General features: G+C 41.8%; 1 protein-coding gene across 1 annotated transcript in view; it reads right to left on the bottom strand.

The window, feature by feature from the left end:
* NTRK2 (neurotrophic receptor tyrosine kinase 2) overlaps positions 1-24,413 on the bottom strand; it is a 365,369-nt gene that overhangs the window by 54,794 nt on the left and 286,162 nt on the right. The window contains exon 15 of the mRNA XM_037797551.1: positions 17,060-17,294. Within this exon, the coding sequence (XP_037653479.1) occupies positions 17,060-17,294 (235 nt within the window). The remainder of the gene's footprint in view (positions 1-17,059; positions 17,295-24,413) is intronic.

Raw genomic sequence — 24,413 nt, 5'->3', positions numbered from 1 at the left:
ATCAGATATTTTCAAGTCACAATATTTTTGTTGTAGATATCTCAAAGTATCACCCATGTTCATCACTTTGAAAGTATAGTGATTATCAACCTGCAGCCAGATTTCATTATTTGATTTTTTAATAAAAACACATTCATCATTACATTACACTTTTAAGATTTTATAGCTGTATTCCAATGCAATTGCATTCCTTTGCAACCCTATATGTTTGACTTCATGCATTGAAAACCTGTATTTTGAGAAGGCGTCCATTGGCTTCACCAGACTGCCAAGTCCTGTTCTTCATTGTCTGAGTTGAGCTTCTTTGACAGAGCATGTGGTTTGTGCCACAATTCTTCACTTTATGACAGGTGTGTCATGCGCAGGAGAGTAGATATGACTCATAATGGGTGACAAAGGTAAGCAAGTGATAGTTTTATGTCAACCACAAAGAGACAAAGGAATCATATCACTCAGAATATTAAAATGTGCTTTTTGTGGTGGTGGCTAAAGTTGCCTTCAAGGACATAATGGAAGAAACATGGGAAACAGACCAACAGGCAGTTGGGGATTGGGGAAATCCTTTGACATTCTCAAAGACCCCATAAACATCACCCAAGCCCGGGAAGACTGAAGAGTGGATGCAAAACACTGATGGGAGCTATGTCATACATCCAGAGACATGATGAGGGATGTATCCCATAAATATCTGTGACAGGGCACCCATCCCCAGGCACCCATCCCCAGATTCAGGCTGTTCACTTAAGAGGGCGTTCCTTCCAACACGGAAGACGGAGTTCAGGATCTGCCTCAGGATTTTGCCTCTGTCTCCTTCAGCAATGGCAACAGTAATAAGAAGAAGAACTTACACACTTGGTGTCTTCATGACAGCACTAAGTAGCAAACAGACATATTAATCCAATTTGGTAATGACCCATAGCTGGAGCATCAGTAGGTTGGTCAAAAGAATTCCAACTTCCTTCTTAAAGCAAGAGGGGTAGGTTGGAATATTTCTGCAATCCCTTTCCAATCTAAAAGGTTAAGGCTCTGAAATTTAAAACACTCTTTTCCTTCTCTACCCCACAAAGCTGTAGAGCGTTGTCCTGCACCATGGGGCACCAGGCTAAGGGTATCTATTATGACTAGTTAGGGCACAGCTCTGGGAACACACCAGGTAACCCTTCCACCTCCCGGGAAAGAGACCCAAAGAGCTGTGCGTGTGCCGAGGGCATTAGGAAAGTTTCAGCGTGGGAAGGACATATTCTTTTCCTTTGAGAACAGTTTTGATGCCAGCTACCATATGTATAAGCTTAAGAACCTTAGGAAGGTGGCTTCATCTCTCTGAATGTTACTTTCCTTATCTGTATTAGGAGATGGTTTAGAGGGCTGCATGTCAAACTGAGATAGAAAAGGAGATCAATACATATTAGTCTCTGTAACATTGACCCAACCCGATCCTTCAAGACATTGAACAGAGGCTTTTAGGTTTGCAATTGTCTATCACATAGTCTGGTGAATTTCCCAGAAGAAATTCACTAGTTACTCCCGAGAGGTGGGATGAATTCAAACACGGGGGTAGCCTCAAGAAAACATATTGATATTGGACTTCATTCACCCTGCAATGTCACCTCCATGCCTTTAAAATTGGGCATCGATCCATCCATGCCCTTGCAAGATGCACGAAGGGGCCTATGCTGTACGAGGAGGGATGGCATGAGCTTCAAATCCTCCTCACCCTCTACTGCGTATTCCTAACATCAGCAACATGTGAATGAACCAAATTATCTCCAGGGCTGAGGGCGTGGGCCACGTCGCCGCGCTCCGCCGTCAAAGGAGCCCTGCGTCATGTCCTCCACCCCCTTATGAGGTGCTGATGCTGTAGTAGGGCTGTGAGGGAGGAAGCCAGCCTGGAAATTCCATATAGGGAAGAAACTGTTCCATTTCAGTGTTAGGATTCTAAAATAGCTGCTAATAAAAAGCCTTCCTACTGTGACACTTCAATACAGACACCCACAAGGATACCTTGGTAAGCTGCTTGACTCTTCACAAGCCTTTTCTTGCTTTTCCTGCGTGGGGGCCGCCACCAGTCACCCACACAGATATACAACCATGTGGTGACAGAAGAGGCCAGCAGGGATCTGTGTAGACAGGTGGCCCAGTTGGGGGAGCCCTTGCTCCTGGCAGGAGGCGTTGCCACTGAGATGTTGGCCAATCCAGGAACATGCTACATCACTTTGAACTTGCTTCTTATTCATTCTCTCTCTCTCTCTCTCTCTCCCTCTCTCTCTCTCTCTCTCTCTCTCTCTCTTCCCCTCTCCCCCTCCCTCTTTCCCTCCTTCCCTCTCTCACTGCTTGATTCCTTTGAAACTCCTTACCTAGAGAAAGAGCCAAGCTCATTTCCCAAGATGATCTGAGAGGGGAGAGCTTCCAGTGATATCTCATCTACCAATTCATCAAAAGAAATACATCTTGGGCTCATTCAGAAATGCAGTGGTTCACCCAGTCTAGGCTAGTTTGGTAAGGAGACTAAGATACAATGGTATGATAGTGATTAAAAATTCTAAAGGTATTTCTCATTGGCTATTGCTAAGCCCTGCAAATCCATTAATTATTGTAACACCATCTCCATCAAAAAAATAAAGGGCCAATAGCACCCACCCAATTTTTATAGCATTGTCATTTGATTCTTAGCATAGGTGAGACCATGTGATGCCCTTTAGCTACTTTTTATATATGTTCCTGAGCAGGACTAATATAATGGTTCTTAAACTTGGCTGCACGTCAGACTCATCTTAGAAGCTGTTAAAAATATGAATTCTCAAGTCTCATCCTTCCCAGGAATGCTGAATCAGTATATTTAAGGTGAGGTCCAAGAATCAATATTTTGAGAAAAACACCTTGAGTGATTCAGATGTGCAGTCAAGGTTGGAAACCTGTGCCATGAGGCGTTTTATAGCATCAGGTAAGATAAGGCGGCTACCTCTCCTGTAGGGTGAAAGGAATTTGAAAAGTTTTCTTAAAGTCAGATATCACAAGCAACTTTATGTTTGAAAATTCCATAATGAAGGTCCTTTTAGAATGTGTTTTACCTGATAAGAAGAATTTCTTAGGCTGTATCCCTCTACTAAGCCCTTAGAGCCACCGATGGGATGATCAGCAAGGAAGCTGGGGTCTCTCTGCAGAGGGACACATGCTAGTATTTGTAGTGTTTTCATATATCCAACATTAAGTTAGGTTGTTGCAACAATCTCTCGGAGTTTTAGTTTTTTCATATGTAGGCATGCAGATCAAGCAGAAATTTGAAGTAACTACCTCAGTACAGAATTTTAAGAGAAAGTTTTATGGAGAGTTGAGAGGAGAAGTCAGTTCATGCTTGGACTTGGAAGTGATCTCCATCCAGAAGACACATGAAGTCGGTCAACATCTTTACTTTTAAAGACTTCCAAAAAAAAAAAACACTACATAATCTTCCTTGAAGGATCCTTTAGGCAACTGCCATAATTAGTAAGACCATAGAAAGTGCCTAGCACTGTGTGAGGAGTTCGAAAGGAGAACGTGTGCACTTTGTCCATGAAGCATTTGTAATCAGGCAACTAGTCTTGTTTTATAACTTCAGTTATATGCAATCACCTTTAAGATTAACAACACCCCCACTTTCCTTAAGGTCCAGATCAAATCTTTTTTCTTCCAAAACACTTTTCAGATTTCATCTCATAGCCCAATAAAAATCAAATTATCTCTATCCTTCACAACATGTATCACACTTCCTGGTGCAGAGTGATGCATTTCTGTGTCATCTCCCCAAGAGATCTGTGATGTTCTTTAGGGAACAGAATACATCTCACTCAGTATATACATGTTGAAGAGGCATGGTTAAGAGCTATACACACATGCAATACCATCTTGGATTAATCCAGTCACTCATCCATCCAAAATGTTCTGCCCCTGACCATCAACAAAGTCTGTGGGAGAATGTGAAAAGTGAGAGCATTATTAATATTCTGCCCACACCTTTTCCCAAAGGCTTCTTGAACCAATTCACATTTTGAGCACAGGGGTCTTTCAGAGCTGACAAGTAGGCTGGGATAATTTCCTTTTGCTCAATACTCACTGGAGATGGAAAAAATCAACCCTCTTACTTAAGTGTAATCCTGTGTAGGCAGGGAAACTTTAATTGTAGAAGAAGTATTATGTAAATGTAATTTATTCAATTAAAAAGAAAAAAAAAAAAAAAAAAAAACCTGGACAGGAAGTATCTATTTTTAAAGTGATGGGAACATGTTTTCTTTACTGCATCTTCTAAGTGGTTCACTATTAGATTTTTTTAAACGCCGTATTCATCATCAAGAGAGATGGTAATGGACTTCTACTTCTGGGCAAGATGGAGTAACATGGAAGAGATTTGCCCTCTCACCTGAAACTACCAAAAAATAGCTTAAATACATGAAACAACTGTTTTCAAGACACCAGGGAGTGTCCCCTGGAGATTAGAAACAAACTTGGTTAGTTCTGTGATTTTCCAAACTTAATTAAATGAAAGAGACATAGAGGGGGGAACCCAGGTGGAGCCCAGCAAAGTTTCCTAATTTGAGAAGATGGAGCTAAGAGCCTGGGGAGATCAAGGCAGCAAGAGTTCAAAGGACAGAAAACATGAGAAGAAAGAACTGCACACAGAGAGCCCTCCTCGACTAGTCAACTGAGTACTGATTCGTGCAAGCATGTGATGAAACCAATGAAGGCTGGGAGAAGAACTACCCAAAAGGATTAGAGGAAACAATGCCTGGTGCTCAAAGAGGCCAGAAATAGCACCAGTACCATGAAGAGTGGGAAACCTCATAATTCATGGGACATTGGGTAGAATACACAGTTGGTTCTTGCCCCAGTGATGGGGAATCATTAACCCTACAGGGAGCACTGCTTTTATTCCACCTAAAAAATCTTAAAAGCAAGACACAAAGAGATCAAACTGTTTTCATGCAATATAACTGCATCCCAGAACAAAGCTCAAGAATATTTGTAGGAATACAGAAATACACAGCATCCAACAATGTGAAAGTCTTAATGTCTGGCTTTCGGTCTAAAATAACCAGGCATACAAAGAAGGAGGAAAATGTGACCCATAATGAGGAGAAAGATCAATTGATTGAAACAGATCCAAAATTGACACCAATATTAGAATTACAGTCAAATATATTAAAACATTTTTTATAACTATATTCCATATGCTGAAAAAGTTAACTTGAGACTTGGAAGATGTAAAAATGATCATGTTGAACTTTTAGGAATGAAAACTGTAATGTGTGAAATGAAAATTGCACTAGATGGGTTAATAACAAATTAGACATTATAGGAAAAAAAGGTTACCAAGGATAATGAAGTTTGTTTCATAATGATAAAGCAGTCAATTCATCAAAAGCTTAACAATCCTTAATGTGTATGCATCTAATAACAGAGCTTCAAAGTGCATGAAGCAAAACTGATAGAACTGCAAGGAGAAACAGACAAATCCACAATGGTGGCCATAAATTTCAATACCCCTTTCTCAATAATTGTTAAAACAAATAGAGAGATATTCAGTGAGAATATAAAAGACTTGAACATCACCATCAGCCAACTTGGTCTAACTGACATCAATACAACAGTCTTCTCAAAACAGCAGAATAAATATTTAAGTTCACAAGAAATATTTGTCAAGATAGATCATAGTCTACAACTTAAAAGATTCATTGTTTTCTGACCACAATGGAATCCAAATAGAAATTAATAACAGAAAATACTCAGATATTTTTAAACTAAAAACACACTTCTAAATAACCCATAGTCCAAGGAAGAAAACAAAATGGAAATTAGAAAGTATTTTGAACTGAATAAAAATGAAAAAATAATATGTCAAATACTGTGGGATGCCACTAAAGCAGTTCTTAGGTGAAAATCTATAGCACTACACACTTATATTAGATAGGAAGAAAAGTCTTAAATCATTGTCCTCAGGTTCCACCTGAAGAAACTGGAAATGGAAGAGGAAATTAAACTCAGAATATGCAAAAGATGGAAATAAATAAAGATTAGAGCAGAAATGAATGAAACAGAAAACACAAAAACATAGTGAAAATCCCATGTAACTAAAATCTTGTTCTTTAAAAAGACAAAGAAAATTGGCAAAAGTCTAGTCAGCCTGATTAGGGAAAAAGGACAGATAAAACACATTTCCAATACCAGGAATGATCTAAGTGACATCACTACAGAGTCTAAAACAGATACTAAAAGAATAATAAAGTCTATTATGAACAACTTCAGACCAATAAATTTATAACATAGGTAAAATAGAAACATTCCTTGAAAGACTCAAAATATTATGGTTCCCTCAAGAAAAAATATAACCTGAATAGCACAATATCTATTAAAGAAATTGAATATGTAGGTAAAACCCTTCCACAAAGAAAACTGCAGGCCCAGATGGCTTCTTGGCTGAATTCCACCAACAGCTTAAGGAAGAAATAATACCAACTCTCCAAAGTCTCTTCCAGAAAATTGAAATGGAGGGAATTCTTCCCAAATCATTCAATGAGGTCAGCATTGCACTTATACCAAAATCAAATATTATATAAATCGATATCTCTCATGAACATAGCTTCAAAAATTCTTCTCAAAATTTTTGCAAATAGAATTCAACAATATATAAAACCAAATGGGGTTTTCTCAGGAATACAAGGTTGGTTTGACATTCAAAATGCAATTAATGCAATGGACCATCTTGACAAACTGTAAAAGAAAAACCATCTGATCATTTCAACACATCAAAAAAAAAAAAAATCAGTTTGCAAAACCCTACATCCATTCCTAATAAAAATTCTCAAAAAAAAAAAACAAACACAAAAACTATGAATAGAAGGCAGCTTCCTCAACCTTATAAAGAATGTCCACAAAACACCTACAGCTAACATCATATTAATGATAAAACACTGAATGGGACAGTAAGCTGGTATTACAAAGGGGTGTAAGAAAATTTTGAAGGTGATGAATATTTTCACTATCTTGATTGTGGTGATTGTTGCACAGGTATCTCCATGTCAAAAATTCTCAAATTGAACACTTAAAATATGTGCAATTTACTATATGTCAATTATGCCCCAATACTGCTTTCTTTTTTTAAGAGATGGCAACCTACTTTGCTATTTTGAATAAACAGGAGTTGTCCTATTTTAGTGCTATACATAATTAAGAGAACCTTAGTTCTTAGACCAAAATATTTTAGAAGCAGCAATAATCTTGAATGAGGAGGAAAAAGAGCAGAAGGGAGAGGCTGCAAAATCATGGAGATACATATGGCCATAATCATTCATTACTGATTCATTCAACAAAAGGTATACACTTATATATGCCAATCATGATGCTAGGCACTGGGGTAAAAATATGGAAAAGATAGTCCCTGGCAACAAGATGCTCCCAGCTTCAGTGCAAAAGCAGATCATCATAATATCAGACACTAAGTGCATCTTAGTGAGATACTCAGAGCATTATGTCAGAAAAGGAGTCTACCCTACCTTGAGGGAGTTAGGGAAAGTTTCCAAACTTTAGAAGCAGGTGGTAAAAGCTCTTTTATTGAGATTAAAAAATATTAAAGTCATTGCTTGTTGACCCTTTAAAGCTAAAGGGAACCAGTGGCATAAGAAATGCCCAAACATCCTCTGTCCAGAAGACCCGACAGTCAGGTGGCAGATGAATTTAGAAATCCAGAGCCTTCATTTGAAGTGGACATTGTCACTAGTGGTCTAAGGTTGTTCTTCCCTTCTCTTTCCCCTGTTAAGACTGCAGAGAAACAAAATTTCCCTTACCACACTACATGGGTAATTATGTGTAAAGGTGACTGGCTAGCTAAAGCATGCCTTGAGGTGACTGCTTCACTGGCTGCTCGGCTGGGCTGGGGAGTTGCCATGAGCAACCTCATTGTGTGCGCAGAGGCTGGACCTGACCCTCAGTGCTGATGTTGCTTTGCAAAATACTTAAAAACAATCCAGCATGCAAGTTCATTGGTCTCATGCTATCAAGAAGTCTATCTGTCCAGACCAGGATCGATCTCAAGTCTTTGCAGCTCATCTTTGTGCTGGATAAAAGAAGCCACTGCCCTGTCCCTTACTTTTGCCCTCAGTTTCTTATACCTTATACTTCTTGACTTATTCAGAGAGAAGGTAACAGGGTCATGCAATGCTGAAGACAAGTTGCAAATTTTCCTATAAGAAATTATGATGATGAGAATTGCAATGTGATTTGTTCATTATCAAATATCTCAAAGAATCTCCTGCTGTAACTGAATTGGCAAGCTGAGCAATTCTACTACTTTCATTTTTTAGTAGCAAATATCTGCCACTTCAATTGAATGTCCTTAACAACCTTTATAGGCAAGAGATCATTGCACCTGAGGAAACAGAGGTTATGATGGTGTATAAGGTCACTATGACAGATAACTTTCTTTGACCACTCTAAAGTCATTTACTTCCTTCTTCCCGGTTGCAGAATCCCAGTTTTTTGTTTTTCGCTTTCTTGGGTGAAAAGCCATTGGTCTCTGGAAAGTGTGCCCAGCCCAGAGTCTTGCTCCACCTCTGGCCAATGAGGCACATGGAGCAGTTTTGGAGAGGAGATGTTCTGGAAAAGGTTTACTTCCCAGGTGAGAGGAAGGTCTGCACAAGGAAGCTATCTCCTCTCTGCACTGGTTTTGCCTCCTTCCTCTTCCATTTTTACAATGTTTGGAGTGGCTGCAGTCAACTTGCAGCCATGAGGGAAAAAAACAAGAAAATCACAAATGTCAACCCAGTACTCTGACATTGGAAATCCTCTGAAACAATCAAAAACTACCCACCTGTGAATTTCTTGTCATTTCTTGTCTCCATATGTTATTTCTACACCAAGAATGCAAGAACAATCCCCTTGCCTACTCAGGCCACCATTAACAGCATACCGCTACCTGGTGCTAAACACATTCCTACCTGATATAATTACAAGGTTCAAAAAGGGAAATCCAGAGATTTGAACATTTGTCTTCAGTTACCATATCTGATGCTCTTTCCTGCAGATCCCAACTAACTCTTTGTTACCAGCTTCCTTTTAAAAGTGGCTCTAGCATGAGGTATGCAAAAGCATGGATCATCTCAGGCATGAGAAAGCTGAGCTGGACTGCTTCAAAAAAGATGGAAGAAGGCATCTGTTGGAAAGACCTCTCAGGATTTGGAAGAATCAGAGTCCTTTTGGCCCAATGAACGATGCCCACTTTTCCTATCTTCATTCCCAGTGCACCTAAAATGTACTTAATTTCTGAACATATCACTTCTCTTTACAAAGTGGATGGGCCAGTGATTTCAGGAATAAGAGACTCAGAAGAACAAATAAGCCCAAAACAAACGAATAAAAACAAAAGGAATTTCTTGCATCTACTGATAACAGCCATCACTAGTCGGGGAGGGATGGGTTACTGCATCTACTGCCAACAATCATCAGAAGTTGAGAAAGAATGGGACCTGGAACCTGGACAAAGCATTCCCAGGTCAGCTCTTCCATGTTGTCTTCTGCAACTTTCTACAGACCTTCTTAAAAGGTCACAAGGCACATTAATAGATGCTGAGGAAAAGTATTGCTTTCCTTGGTGATCACTGACAGCTCATGGACCCAGTTTGAGAAATACTGCTCTAGAAAAAATCAAATATGTACAGGGGTGGAGATGTTGGGATCTGTTGGGAAGATCCATTTTCGTAAACTGACAGGTTGCAATCTACGTCATTTTCCTGTGTAAAAACTCTTGGTGCCTCCCTGTTACCCAAAAGATCAAGTTCAAAATCTTTAGTATGGCAAACAGGCCCCTGTGAAATCTGATAACAACCTAAATAGCCTACTTTCTTAGCTTTAGGAGTCCCCATTCTCTGAGTACACACCATGATGTTTACACTGCCATCTGTCTTCATATTGCTATTTCTACACCAAGAATGGCCCTCTCTCCTTCCTGGCACAGGGCCCAATTGCCAATAGAACAGTTTTGGGTTCACCCCTTAAATACCAATTCAATGTTGTGTCTCCATGAACCTTCCTCTGTCTTTCCAAGCAGGTTGTTGGCTTCCTCTTTAGCATTCCCAGTATATATCTTCATTGCAACATTTATCACATTGTGTTGAAATGTCTAAGAACTCCTCCAAGCCAGAGATCACATGTGCTTTTTTATCTTGATGCCTTTAGAATCTAGTATAGCATTGTTTCAGCTTGCTAAAGCTGCTGAAATGCAATATACCAGAAATGGACTGGCTTTTAACAATGGGGATTTAGGTTACAAGTTACAATACTAGAGCCATGAAAAATGTCCAAATTAAGGCATCACCAAGAGGATACCTTCTCTGAGGAAAGGCTGGTAGCATCCGGGGCTCCTCTGTCACATGGGAAGGCACATGGTGACATCTGCTGGTCCTTCTCTTCTGGGTTCTGGTTTCAAAATGGCTCTCTCTCTCTTTCTCCAAATGTCTCTGGTAATTTCTCTCAGCTTCTCTGAGCTCTCTGGGTTTCATCTGTCTTTTATCCTCTCATAAAGCACTCCAGAAAGGGGATTAAGATCCATTCCGAATGGGCTGGGTCACATGTCCATGGAAACAACCTAATCAAAAGGTCTCACCCACAAGAGGTCTGCCCCAACAGGGATGGATTAAAAGATGGATTAAAAATAGTCTTTTCTGGGGTACATAACAGCTCCAAACCACCACAAGCATCTAGCACATAATAGTTGCATAATACATGTTGAATAAATGAATGAATGAGTGAAAGAACACTCACACATCTCCTGTTCCAACTCCACAGCATATACAAAAGGTTCCCAGGAAGGTCTGAACACAAATTAAACAAATTTAGAATCTTGAAATAATTTATGCACATCTAGTTTAATATAGAACTAGTCTGAACTCAATGTTCTGATCTTTCCCCTGCAGACAGGTTCCTCTAAACTGTGCTCTGAACGTGCTGTAAGAAGCATAAATTGAAGATGATATCATAAAATAAACAATCTCTTTTGTTTCAGGGTCACTTTAATGAAAAGAGCCCAGGCAGAACGGTCTGTGATGCTTCCCATGAAAGTTAAGAGTTACTGGATTACTACTGTGTGTAGTAATTGTATACAGATGAGGGAAAATAAGGAAATGATACACGGAAAAGAGAATTAATGATATCAAAGACTTTGGGAAGGGATTGAGCTGCCCCTCAAATTAAGCATTTTACCTGGTTTTCAAGGGTTCTAGGCATAGTATACTAAAGGAAGCTTTTCCTGCTATAGTAATAAAGGCAAATAAGTTTTAGTCCTGGAAGAGAAATAAACAACTCTACTGAAAAGAAATTGTCTGAGACAAGAATTCCCCCTGTGATGGTTAATTTCATGTGTCACCTTAGCTAGGTTTTGAGTCCAGTTGTTTGGTCAAGCAAACACTGGCCTGCTTGCTACTGTAAAGTTATTTCATGGATTTAAACTATTAGTCAGTTGATTGCATGTATGGCTGATTACATCCTCAATCAACAAAGGAGATTGCCCTCAGCAGTAAGAGGAGTCTCCTTATCCAATGGGAAGGACTTAAAGGGAGAGCTGAGGATTTCAGCAGTCAGAAAGAATTTCTATCTTGACTCCAGTTAGCCAGCTTCTCCTGGGGATTTCATCATCACCATCGAGTTCCCAACTTGCAACCTGCCCTGATGAATTTGGGCTTGCCAGTCCCCACAGTTGCATAAGCCAATTCCTGTAATACATTTCTTAATATTTACACACACACACACACACACACACACACACACACACACACACACACACATACACACACACGAACTTCTCCTGTTGGTTGTTTCTCTATAGAACCCTCACTAATACACCGCCTTGTTCCCAGACTTACTTCCTGAACTGAGTACTTCTGGACTCAAAGCCAGGCCCATTTGCAAATCAAGTATCTTCCACATTCATCCAATGTTTGTCCTGTTCAACTAGCATTTATTTACTGACCATGTAAATATGCCATGCACATTGCCGGGTTCTGCAGATACAAAGACATACAAGAACTGTCCTTTACCTGCTCTTCCGTTGGTGAGAGAAAACACTTAGGAACACATTCCATAATGCCAGGTGTTACACACAGTAATGCAGATTTGTATAAAGTACCAGGGAACACAGATTCATGAGCAATTGTTCTGCTTGGAGGAAGTCAGGGAGGAGCTAAAACTGGAATTGCCACTTAAGAGCTAGCAGGTATTCACCAGGTGGATGCAAGTTGCTCCTCATAGAGGAACAGAATTGGCATATAAAACAAGACACTAAAAAATCTGTGAAGTCAGGATCAATCGATATCTATCTATTTATCTATCTAATCTGTCTATCCATCTATCTAATCTATCTAGAACTGTTCACATTACATGAAAACATTCCTTTGTAAAAAGAAAACATCTTTTAAAAGACCAAGGTATGAAAATGAACTATTCCCTATTTTTCATCTGCCTGTCCCATTCTTAAATTATCTTAGCTTTCTCCTCCCTTCTATGGCTCAAGGTTTTATTTCTAGTTCATCAACTGTCTCATTCCAGAGAGGTCAGAATAAAGGAAAAGGAGCTGAAGTTCAAATCAGTTCATTTTGCTATTAGTTATTTCAACTAGTTTCAGTACAGCACATCATCTTGTCTCTCTGCAGTTAATAAGCCAGCTTTGAGCACCTAAAGATGGTTTCTTGACTTTGGTGTTGAACCATTGTTATACGTCAGGATTCTGACCTCCTTGTTTAGCCAATTTAGAGTCATTTACTCCTGTAGATTTCCACCATAAATCAATTCACCTATTTCACTTCCTTTTCTTTTCTTCTGAAGTGAAAGATTAATTAAAGGACTGGATTTCTTACCATCCCAAAATAAAGCTGAAGTCTGAGGGAGAATAGGACTTAAAAGCCAGGATTTCAGATGTTTGGGACTCTCCACGCACCAACGGATCATATTCCTTTTTAAACGCATGTTAGACCCAAACAGTGAAAACTACCAATTGGCACATTAAAAAAAATTTTTTTCAGTGGTTCCACTGTGGCATGGTAATGACCAAGCAGAGTGAGATCCCGTGTCTCCAACCAGCAGAATGTGACAGAAATCTGGTTCAGATGTTTCTTAAATGTCAGGTTTTGCCAGTGGAGGGAAGGAATATAAAAACAAAGTAAAAGACTGGTACTGCGGAGCTGCTAATTAAAACGATTCAGAGAACATAAATGCTAGAATAATCTGGGACCCGCCATGTCGGGCTGGTTTCAATGCAAATGTAGTGTTCCGATTTCGCCCTTCATTGGGAAGGTATAATTAGCTCAGCTGCAACAGGAGGGAAGCCTTGAGGCAGCCGTTTCCTGGGGCTGCCAGATCCCCCAAGACACAGGAACAGCTGCCACCCAGCCCCGCCTGCCACGGATCTCACAGAGCCAGGACCACCCCCCAAGGCTGCTCACCAGCCACCAGCTTCTGCTAGGACTCATTCTTGCTTAAAGATAAGGGATGTGTTGTTCCTCCATCTAGCTGTCTCCCAGTCCAGTCACCACCTAGCATATAAGATAGTCTTGGCTAATGTGGCCAGAAGGATTTCTGACACTGGTGATGACATCTACATCAGCAACTACAGCTTCTCACCTTAGAGTCTGCAACTAACACGGGACAAGTGAGGCAGGCTGTAGGAGAGGATAGGAGTAGCAAGAGAATACTGAAGAAAAACTTACTCTGCTAACAAATGAGAAAATCCTAACTGTAAGAACCTATTACCCCAGGTGCTGTGAGATACCCTGATGGGGATGGATTTAACTCTGAGTTCATAAGGGATCCACCAGGTGGATCACTAACATGAAAGCAAGATGTTCTGGGAAATAGCCATTGCAAGACACACTGCAGCTCATCTGCAACAACAGAGCCACAACTTCTGCTTCTCCATCTGACAAACTCAACAAAACAGACCCTATGGGTATGCTGTTTCACTAAGCAAAAATATGCCAAGAGTGATTTCCACGATGAGAAATAATAGTCACTTTCATCAAAACAAAAGGTGAACCATCATTTTGAAATTTTACAGAAGGGAAAATATACTTTGTAATTTCTTTGTTTTCCTAGGCTGCTATGAAATTGTCAGGTCTTACATCCATCATCCACACCCTTACACACTCCTGGCCAGACCCACCTAGTTGGAGGCCAGTCTCAGGCCTGCATCCTTTTCCTCATCCTGGGTGGGAAACACAAACAAACATAGGAGCCCTACAATGGCAAATGAGCAATGACCGTGGTGGGAGAGGGCTGGGGAATGAAATAAAGGTGGAATCTGAAGCACATTTCTTAATGACTGGGATAGTTCCAAGAGCAATTAACAAATAAAGGAACCGGGACTCACTATTTTCTCAAACCAATTCAGAAGGAAGTACTTTGGGATCGTGTAACCTAAGTGAAAGAATTTCCTTTTTAACAAATGATAAAATATGGTAGATGGCAAATGCCAGTGTTTCTATAATGTAAAAATAATCAAGATTAACTTCTTATGTTCATAATCATGGTTACTATTTTGCTAGTATTTTCCTTTTCAGGCTTTAAAAAAAATTAAGTCATCATTCATAACCATAATATTTGCCCCCTTAAAGTGTACAATTCAGTTTTAGAGTATCCGTAATTGTGCAGCTGTCACCACTATACAATTCTAAAACATTTTCATTACCCCTAAAAGAAATCCCAAATCCACTGGCAGTCACTCCCCCCATTTCCCCTCCTTTCTCCCCTGGCAACCAATAATCTACTTTCTTTTGCTACGGATTTGCCTATTCGTACAATATGTGGTCTTTTGTGAATGATTTGTTTCACTCAGCATGATGTCTTCAAGTTTCATTTGTCTTGTAACATCTACCAGTACTCTATTGCTTTTTATTGCCAAATAATATTCCATTATTTGGATAAACTACATTTTGTTTATTCATCAGATGATGGACATTTGGGCTGTTTCCCCTTTTTTGGCCATTGTGAATAGAGCTGCTATGAACATTCATGTACAAGTTTTTGTGTGAAAACAGGTTTTCAATTCTCTTGGGTGCCATTCTCTTGAGTGGACTTGCTGGATTATATGGTTCCTCTATATTTAACATTTTGAGGAACTGCCAAATTATTTTCCTAAGTGGCTGCACCATATTACATTCCCACCAGCAATGCAGGAGGCTTCTAATATTTCTACATCCTTGCTAACATTTGTTATTGTCAGCCTTATTAATACAGCCATCCTAGTGATGTGAAGTGTGTCTCATCCAGGATTTGATTCTCATTTCCCTAATGGCTAATAATGTTGATCATCTTTTTCATGTGCTTATTGGTCATTTGTATATCTTCTTTTGCGAAATGTCTATTCAAATCCTCTGCCCATTTTTAATTGGGTTGTCTTTTTTGTTGAGTTTTCACATACACACACACACACATACCCATTATTTTTCTAGAGAGCCCTGTGGAGGAGGACATTGCATGGCATACTAGCTCACTCCTGGCTTTGCAGATGAAGTGTAACTATTGATTTGGGTAATAGTGAGGTTGAAAACATTTACTGAACACTTATTTTATGCCTCACACTTTGTAAACCTTATTAATTTACTGCTACAGAGAGAGAGCTGCTGCTTCTGACCTGTTTTCCCTTGGCTGCTCAGAGCAATTGGTTCATAAAGGTCACCAAAGCTTGTCTTCACGGATGAATTCCTGCATTCCTTTTTCTCCTGAGACAGGGAGATATCCCCAACCCCTCCTCCCAAAGAAAGCAGAAACTAGCAGAGGAGATGCATCCATTATTAGGCAAAAATCTCCCTCCAGGTTTTAGATCTCTAGGAAAAAAACTAGCCATTGCTAGACTTCATGGCAGGTGCTTGTAAGCTCCACTCTGAACTCCTGAAGTTAAGATTGTGCCCACATTTTCTACAAAGGCACCCAAGAGAATCCTTTTCAGTTTGGTCTCTAGTTCTTCTTGCCATACAAAATGTGGACATTGGCTATCAAGAAAAGAAAGGAAGAAACTCCACGAAACAATATCCAGAATAGGAGGAATACGAGGCAAGAAAATGGGTTCATTTTCTTAGACTAATTGTAGCAATGTTAGCTCAGCCAAAATGCTGAGGTATTGGAGGTGGGTGAGTGTGCAGGAAGGGGTGTAAGAAACAAACTGAGAGGGCTTCCTCCTCAAAAAAATAAAATAAAATAATACTGTTCAAAAGCAACAAGAGATGAAAGGCATTTCCTTCACCAGCCTTGCCCCAAAGCATTCATGCATCTAAATCTGTCAAAGGTAAACATTATGAAAGTTAATCAAATTACATGCTTTATCCTCCTCCACTGGTTCAGATTGACCTTAAAGGATTCTTAATGCACATAGAGCATAGTTATTCCTGTTCCTTCCTACTTTTTCTCCATCTCCTTGAAAGTCAAGACAAACAAATAAGAAAGTCAAATTGAGAGCTGTGAAGTGGCAAAACACCCACCCTAAGCCTTCCGTTTTAATATTATGCCTTCCAGGTTCACAGAAGTGTCCCTATTCTCTCACACCTAACTTCTAAGATCTCAGTAAACAAATCTAACACTCCAAGGGGGCCAAATGCAGGAAATCTGTGGATTTTAATTATTATCTATATAACTCTACACTTCAGCCATTCTAAAGGTGGGCCTCCCCCACCCCTCCGCAGGCTGGGCGGAAACTATTAGGGAGCAGGCAGGACGGAAACTATTAGGGAGCAGGCAGGACAGAAACTCTTAAATCCCACCAAGAAGGCCACTAGCTCCACCAGGTTCACCCAAGATGGTGTATGTGTCATTATTCACTCAATTTCATCTTACCTCAAACCTCAAACAAAAACCCCACGCATAATTTCACAGAATCAAACCCAAACCTCAAAATCCCTTAACTTCATGCCCACCAGGAACTCCTCCAAGCTCTCGGACTCCCCTCACAATTCTCAGGCTCAGGGCTTTGCTGTTGGTGCACAGCGGGGTCCCCCACTGCCACTGGCAGAAGGGCCTTGGGGTCTTCCCGTCCTCCCGAGCAGCAGCCACTCACCCTGTAGTAATCAGTGCTGTACACATCCCGGGACATGCCAAAGTCCCCGATTTTCACCAGGAGGTTCTCCCCCACCAGGCAGTTGCGAGTGGCCAGGTCGCGGTGCACAAAGTGCTGCGAAGCCAGGTAGACCATGCCCGCGGCGATCTGCTGGGCGATGTGCAGCATCTGCGACTGTGTCAGCTCCGTCGGCGGGTTGCCTTCGGCCATCAGCACCGCATCGGGTCCGTGCGCCCTGGGGGGTGACATAGAAGGTGCTGCTGGAGCCTCGGCTTCTTGGCCGAAGGGGCCCCTTTGCGCCCTCATCAACTGCTGCTGTTAAAAGAAGCTGCCTGACTTTTGATAAAGAGGAGAGAAATATGCTGCACCCCCATTTTTACCTCTCAAGCCTTGAGGATACACAGGCTTTATTTCCCAAAACATCTATAAGATTCCCGGTACTATGTGGGCCTGAATGCGGCTCCACCCCCCACAGCGCCCCCTATCCCGCCGCGCACCCCTTCCCCGCCCAATGCACGCAGATGGGTTACATCGTAGGGGCTCCGTGATGATGCTGGGGTTCAAGCATTGGCTTGGACCCCTGACCTCGAAAAGCAGGTGCTGAAGCAAAAACAAAACACACTGGGGGAGAGACAGGCTCTCCTAGAGGGATGGGTCATAGCATCCCAATGGGATCCCCATCTTGCAAAAGAACCCCTCACCTACCCACCCCAGGCTGTTCCCTCCAGAGTATCACGCCAGAAACAGAGATGGGAAGCTTGCATCTCCCCCACTCCGCTGGATCTGTGGCCAGCCAAGTCCCCGGCCATCATTCTGGACATCCATTCTCAATGAAAAACAGCGTTTCCTTCTTCTGCCCGCCCCTCCTCTGACCTCCAACTCAACACATGGACTAGTCACCTCATACAAGAGCTACTTTGAATCACAACACATTTATTCTCTGGGGAATGTTTAATTCTTTACACTATGGGGGGTGGAAGGGTCTTGGTTTGGTATTGTTTTATCTTCTTTTTCTTCTATCTTAAGAACCTGGTCTTTTCCCAGCTGTGTGATGACTTAAGGCATTTTAACACTGGATGTGATTCAGGGAGAGGAGGGTTCAGCCTTAGGAAGCGGCCCGTAGCCCATCGGCGTCACTGCCCCCAACGGCCTGAGGAGGCGCTGCAGGGCAAGAAATCGAAGGTCTCTCTGCCGCAGGCGTCTGCCCTAGCACGGTTAAAGAAAGGGCTTCTCCCTAGCAAAGGCCAATAAGGGAGATCTCCTTTAAGATATACAGAAACACTTAAAACATATATAGAGATTTAAAATGAATTTTAAAGTGGCTGATCCCACTTGCAGGATTCCAGAAAGGTGTGAGCATTTGAAAATTAAAGAGCCAGAATTATCCACAAACATGTTGCAGGGTTTGCCCCTCCCGGCCAAGTCAGGGGGATATCCCACAGTGATTTCTCCTTTCCCTGATTTCCAGAGCATACTGTCTCCAAACCCTTCGTTCTTGTATTCTCAGGGAACAAGCACTACACAAGGAGCTGGGGTATCTTACAGTCCCACCAGTATACACAGCCATGAGCTTGGGCAAGCCTTTTAACTTCTGCAGGTGTCGGTGTGCAGTTTCCCTTTAATTAAAACTACAAAGGGATATTGTGCTGGGTGATCTTTTAGGTTCCTTCTATCTCTAAATATCTGGATTTAACTATTCCGTAGGGAGGAGCTTCCTGTTTTTGTACAAGGCATGTCCTAACATATTTCACCTCTACTCAAATCAAACCTCAATTGCATGGCGTCACATCGAGGAACAATACCAGGGAAATGCTTTGGGGCTTTCTTCAGCCCAGTATCTGTCACTGGCAGGATAGAATATGACAGTACAGTTGCCAAGACTCTGGGGTATCAGAACTGATTTGAATTTTGGGCTAACATGCTGTGTGACTCTGGGTGGGTTAAATAACCTCTCTGGGCTGGTTTCCCCATTCTGTAAAATGGAGGTAATCACTGTACCTTCCTAAGGGCATTGATGTCAGGAGTAATTGAGAATTTGTCTGCACAGTGTTTCATGGCCTGTCATAGCAAAGCCAGAGATGAAGGCTTTGCAAACAAAGGTCTTTCTTTTTTAAAAAAAGAAACAGAGAGGTGAGAGATACAAATGTGACATCCTCTGTGCATTTCTTTTTGTAACAGGTGTATAAGGATACCAAAAGGGCCTGCTCTTTCCACCCTCTAAAAGTTGGTCAAGCCCAAGCTTTTCTCACACTAAGGGGGCAGAGGAAAGTAAAAAAGTTTTCATTCATTATAGGAGGCACAGCAGGAGAAGGATCCGGGGTGTAAATAAACCAAGGGAAAACATAAAATAAAGATGCAGGGAGTCTGGACCAGGATTAACTCCTCATAGATTTAGTTATAAGAGTAAAACAAGTTGTTGACTTCCCGCACCCTTATTTCAGCCCCAGAAAACTAGTCGATGCTAAGAATTGGTCGGATGCAAACACTTCAGGAAAGGATAGTTAGAAACCAGCATAAAAGGCCTCCTCTGCGTTAACATCCAGCCTTATAATCTGAAGATACCAGAAGGCTGGCAGGCCTCAAATGCCTTATGCACCCATCCTAGCCTGCATAGACTGGGGGAGGCTCCTGTGTCTTTCAACAGTCGTTTCTCCTGCTTGCTTCCAGTATTTGAACATGGTTCTTTTTTAATGGGAGAAGTCACTGGATTCATTCCTTGAGCAGAAAGTCCTGCTGTGAAAAGAGGGCAGGTCAGTCTTCCAAATAAGTCCATAAGAAGAGCACAAATGAAATTAACGTGGCAGCCCTCTGCTTTCGCACCCCAGGTTACCAAGCAGCTCTTAGAAATAAAAATAACATTTCACTCTCCAGGCAAACATTCTTTAAGAGGCAAAAAAAGAAAAGAAAAGAAAAAGAAAAAAAAAAAGCACTGTGCAGCAACCTGGCTTAGGCAACAGGTAAGAGGTTCAGAGGGCTTCTGACCAGAGAAGCTGCATAACCTTTCTAATTTTAATCTGTCCCAGTTTGAATTACAGTCTGTATTATGCACTGTAAACCACATCTTTGGATCTAGAATTCCGTAACACACTTCTTTCTTCCCGGTGTTTTTAAGAGGCACCTCAATAGGAAGTATTGCATAGTGGTTAAGACGATGGGCTTTTGCAGCCAGGACTGTGGGTTTGAACCTCAGCTTTGTTCCTCTCTAGCTGTGCCTCAGTTTCCATGGCTGTAAGACGGGAATCATTTAAGTTTATATAACTAAAACATTTTAAATGTCTAGAAAGGCTTGATAAACATGAGCTCTTCTTACTCACATAATCTCCCCTATTTAGAAGGCAGTTCCGGAGAGATTCTAAGAGGAAAAACTAATCTCCTTGAAGGCAAGGCTGGTGTTTTACTCCTCCTTGTTTCTCCAGCAGATCTAGGGCAGGGGCCACCCAAATTGGGTGCCCTGTTTGTGTTTTTTGGATGAATAAAAAGGGTGGGAAGATAGAGAGCATCTGCCTTGTATAGGGCAGTGCCAATAAAACTTGAGGACCAGTTTCATGGCAGGCTGAGTGCCAGGTTCCCTTCCAAAAAGAGAGGACAGACTGCGTTTCATAGGACATTATCATGCCAGAGAAGCATTTCCATTCTTGGCCTGGAAAAGCTCTTGTTTGCGGAGTTTAGTGGATTCTGAAATCGAGCAGAGAAGGTTTCCGGTTGCTACATGCCCTGAGCAAGATGCTAAGGGAGAATCAGGTACCTGCTGCTTCCAGAAGACTGCAAGCGGAGTTGGGGAGAAGTTGACTGAAAGTGAAAGATTCAAGTTGCACCTCACCCTGCCCCCACCCCCACAGGGAGATGCAGCCTGAGCACACAGAAGCATTTAATCCCATCCAGGTGAGGACACTGGATTTATTATTCTTCAGTTTTTGGAAAGCATCATTTTTAGTTAGGGAAGGAACCTGGGGCATGGGAATAACGGAAACACATTTCTCCTGTGAGCAGCATGGCCTCAACCAAATTCGGTTTCTTTTCTTCCTTTCACGTTAGCTCTGACAGAACAATGTACAAAAACTACCATCATCCTCTGTCCAACAACATACCAAAAAAAAAAAAAAAAAAAGAAAAAACGAAAAAAAAGAAAAGAAAATTTTGCCAACCCAGGATATTACTTAAGGATGATTGTCTCTGAACACCAGGCATTGACCCCACGTCCTAATCTTGTCCACAGCTCTCTCCCTGGCATTCTCACAATCACAGGCATGGCAGAGACTGGGGCTCAATCCCAGCAAAGGAGAACTAACTTGCACGTGAATCCATGAGGCTAGAGATGATAAAAATGACCCAGACATTACAAGGCACGTGATAATATTTCTAGAAACAGCAGTACACTCCCCACTTCCACCCGTCTCTCAGTGATTGACTTATTACTTAAACTGCACAGTTTCTGAAGCTTCCAGCAGATGAGTGAAGCTACTGGTGCTGATTTCTGTGGTCATCCCTTTTCAGTACCCTCGGAAACTGGAGGTGGACAGAGAGGTCTATGAGTTGCTATGAGCCAAAAGGAGTAACTTCCCCGGAGTTTTGTATCCATCAGCCAAAACAAAGAAGAAAATGTGGCAGAGATGAAGGGTGGTGAGACAATGTCTGCTGAGCGCCGTATCATGATCATCCTCATGTCGGTCCTGGTGATGGAAATTGTTATACTCCTTTCATGGGCAGGGACACTGAGGCCTGCAAGGGCAGGTGACTTACCCAGGTCACACTGCTGGAAAGAGATGGAACTGGAATTTAAATCAAGCTCGGCTGGTCTCTAACACCCTTCTTGTTTCTTTCTTACTTGAATTTTATATATGATGGCATGTCAAAGTCAGACAACACTCGGAGAGGGTCTGACTCCGATCCAACTGAGAGCAGAGATGGCTGAGGCTAGAGACCTGCTTCAGGGACACCAGCAGCTGCTGCAGAATAGCAAGGAGAGCCTGGGTCTCCTGGCCCTCACTGCTGGATCTTTGCACCTTAGGTTCACCACTTCCTCGTATGCACTCCCTTAATGCAAAAGCATCAGATGGTGTCCTTCACCAAGGAGTGGCCGGTTCAGTGCCCTTCTCTCTCTTGATAGCTGCAGGACAAGAACACTGATGGGCGCCACCAGGCTGACCACTGACTGCCCTCATCTTATTGAACTCTGCTCACCTTGGCATTTCTCCCACCAAGGCGAGCTGGTTTGGTAGCAGAACTCAAGCTTCTGCTTAATAAACACTTCCTATTCACTCCTATACTAAAAGGTTTCTAGACTTATTCTCTCATTCAGTTCTCATGACTACCCTGCCAGTTCAATATCATCATCAGAGCAGCCAAAGAACATGCTCAAGGTCACTCGGCTAATAAATGCCAGCGCTGGGGTTTAATTCAGCTCTGCCTGAATTGTTCTGCTTGTTCCATTACACCACATCATCTCCTCAATAGTAATAAATATAACCATTTATATGGTGAGAGTGATTCTCACTTTTTCAAAGCAGCTTTGCTTTTTCCTCTTGGGTTAGGCTCACACTGGGTTGTCCCTCACTCTCTCTATCACCCGGCTTGTACTAGTACCCACCCATAGCCACCACCCGAGGGAGTGAACTTTCTGAGAAACCACCACTGAACTGAAACCCAATGAGGTCAATGCTAGAAATCCAAGGGACACATACTGCATTTAATAACCCAAAGACTCTCTTTTACATTCAACATTTCTCTCTTCCTTGCCTTGGCTGAGAACATGCCTTCTTTGAATGACCCTGCTTACCACGAAAACCCTCAAGTTGAAGCTGTCTGTCCATGACCCCAGGATCTCAGCTCAATCCTGAGTCTTCAGTGGTCTTTGGAATCTGTTATGTCCACTGTAGATCTTCTGGCCTACCAACCTCCAGATTAGTCTTTTTATCCTCAGAATAAAGTCCAAATGCTTTACCCTGACCTTGAAGGCTTTCAGGTATCAGCCACCAGCTTTTTCTTCCATCTCTTCTCCTACAGCTCTCTCCCTCTTGCTTACTTCTTTTCAGCCACAATAGCCTACTTTGTGGCCTTTAATTTTGCCATCTCCTGTGCATGGAACTCTGTCCTCAGATAACCAGGCGTCCACTCTGTCATTTCCATCAGATCTCTGCTTAATGTCACCACCACTTTCATGGCCACTGTATCAAAAATAATTCCCTTTTTTCTTACCTCCTTATCTTGCTGGATTTTTCCTTCGTTACACCAACAGCTATCCCACGTTACATTACTGATTTGTGTTTTCGCTTACTGCATGTCTCCTTCTACTAGAATTTAGACCCTGTGCATTCCCAGTGACTGGCATTCAGCAGGCACTCAGTAAATATTTGTTGATTGAACTGATAAATGCATAAATCATAAAGTTAGGACTTTGACAACTTGTAGAAGGGAGATGTCTTCTCCTTCCTGATCTTTTGCATTCATCCTAAGGTGAAGGCTCTTACCTTCAGCCCCGCGCCATCCCCAGTCACACCCTCAGGGTTGCTGCATCCTACCAATTCAACACAAGTTGAACCAGATGTCTGTTTTCTCACCTCCTGTTCATGGAACCCTGAATATTCTTATAAAATATTTCAAAACCCTGCTTATAGGTCCAATGGGAAATTTATGAAGTCCACCTCTCTGATGGGGTCTTGACATTGCTCAAAATTATTTTGTCCAAATCTCTAGCTAGTCTTCTCATGTTCCGGAGCAGCTGTTCCAAACCTTCCCCATGCTTCTGGACCCTCCAAATCCATGCTTCCTGCCTTCATGCTCAAATCACTTACTCTCCTACTTCTCTTAGAAAGCAAATTTTTGACCATGTTTTCTTCCTGTTTCAGAGCAAGAGTTCCCTACTCCTTTCAACAATTAGGCCTTCACTTATGACCTTCCTCTTTCTGGCAAGGTCTTTATAATGAAGATCCAATCCCTCCGAGATTTTGAATCTCTCCCTCTCCAATTGCTTCGGTGAAAGGCTGAATTCACCATCCTAAGAAGAGAACCTTCTCTTGACCCTGAATCCATTACAGTACCACTCATTCTCTCCTTTTTGTGCCAACTTTCTTGAAAGAGAAGTTTATGTCTCTTGTCTTCACTTCCTCACCTCCCACTCACTGCTTAGCCAGTCCCAACTGCATCTTTTCCTCTTCTCTTGGCTGAAACTACTCTGGCAAAGTTAATCACAGCCCTTTTTCTTTCTCCAGGAGACTATCAGTACTGTACAAAAATCTTAACCACCCTTTCTTGAAGCTCATGCCCTTGGTTACCATGACACTGTCCTGTTTGAATTCCTCTGTTTCTGGGGCTACTCTTTCCCTCTCCTGGCTTCTCACACTCTTCTCACCCCTTA

The sequence above is a fragment of the Choloepus didactylus genome, chromosome 10, assembly GCF_015220235.1.
Source record: "Choloepus didactylus isolate mChoDid1 chromosome 10, mChoDid1.pri, whole genome shotgun sequence".
NCBI lineage: Eukaryota > Metazoa > Chordata > Mammalia > Pilosa > Megalonychidae > Choloepus > Choloepus didactylus.
Note: the sequence above shows the minus strand (reverse complement) of the source record. Positions and strands in the feature narration are given on the sequence as shown.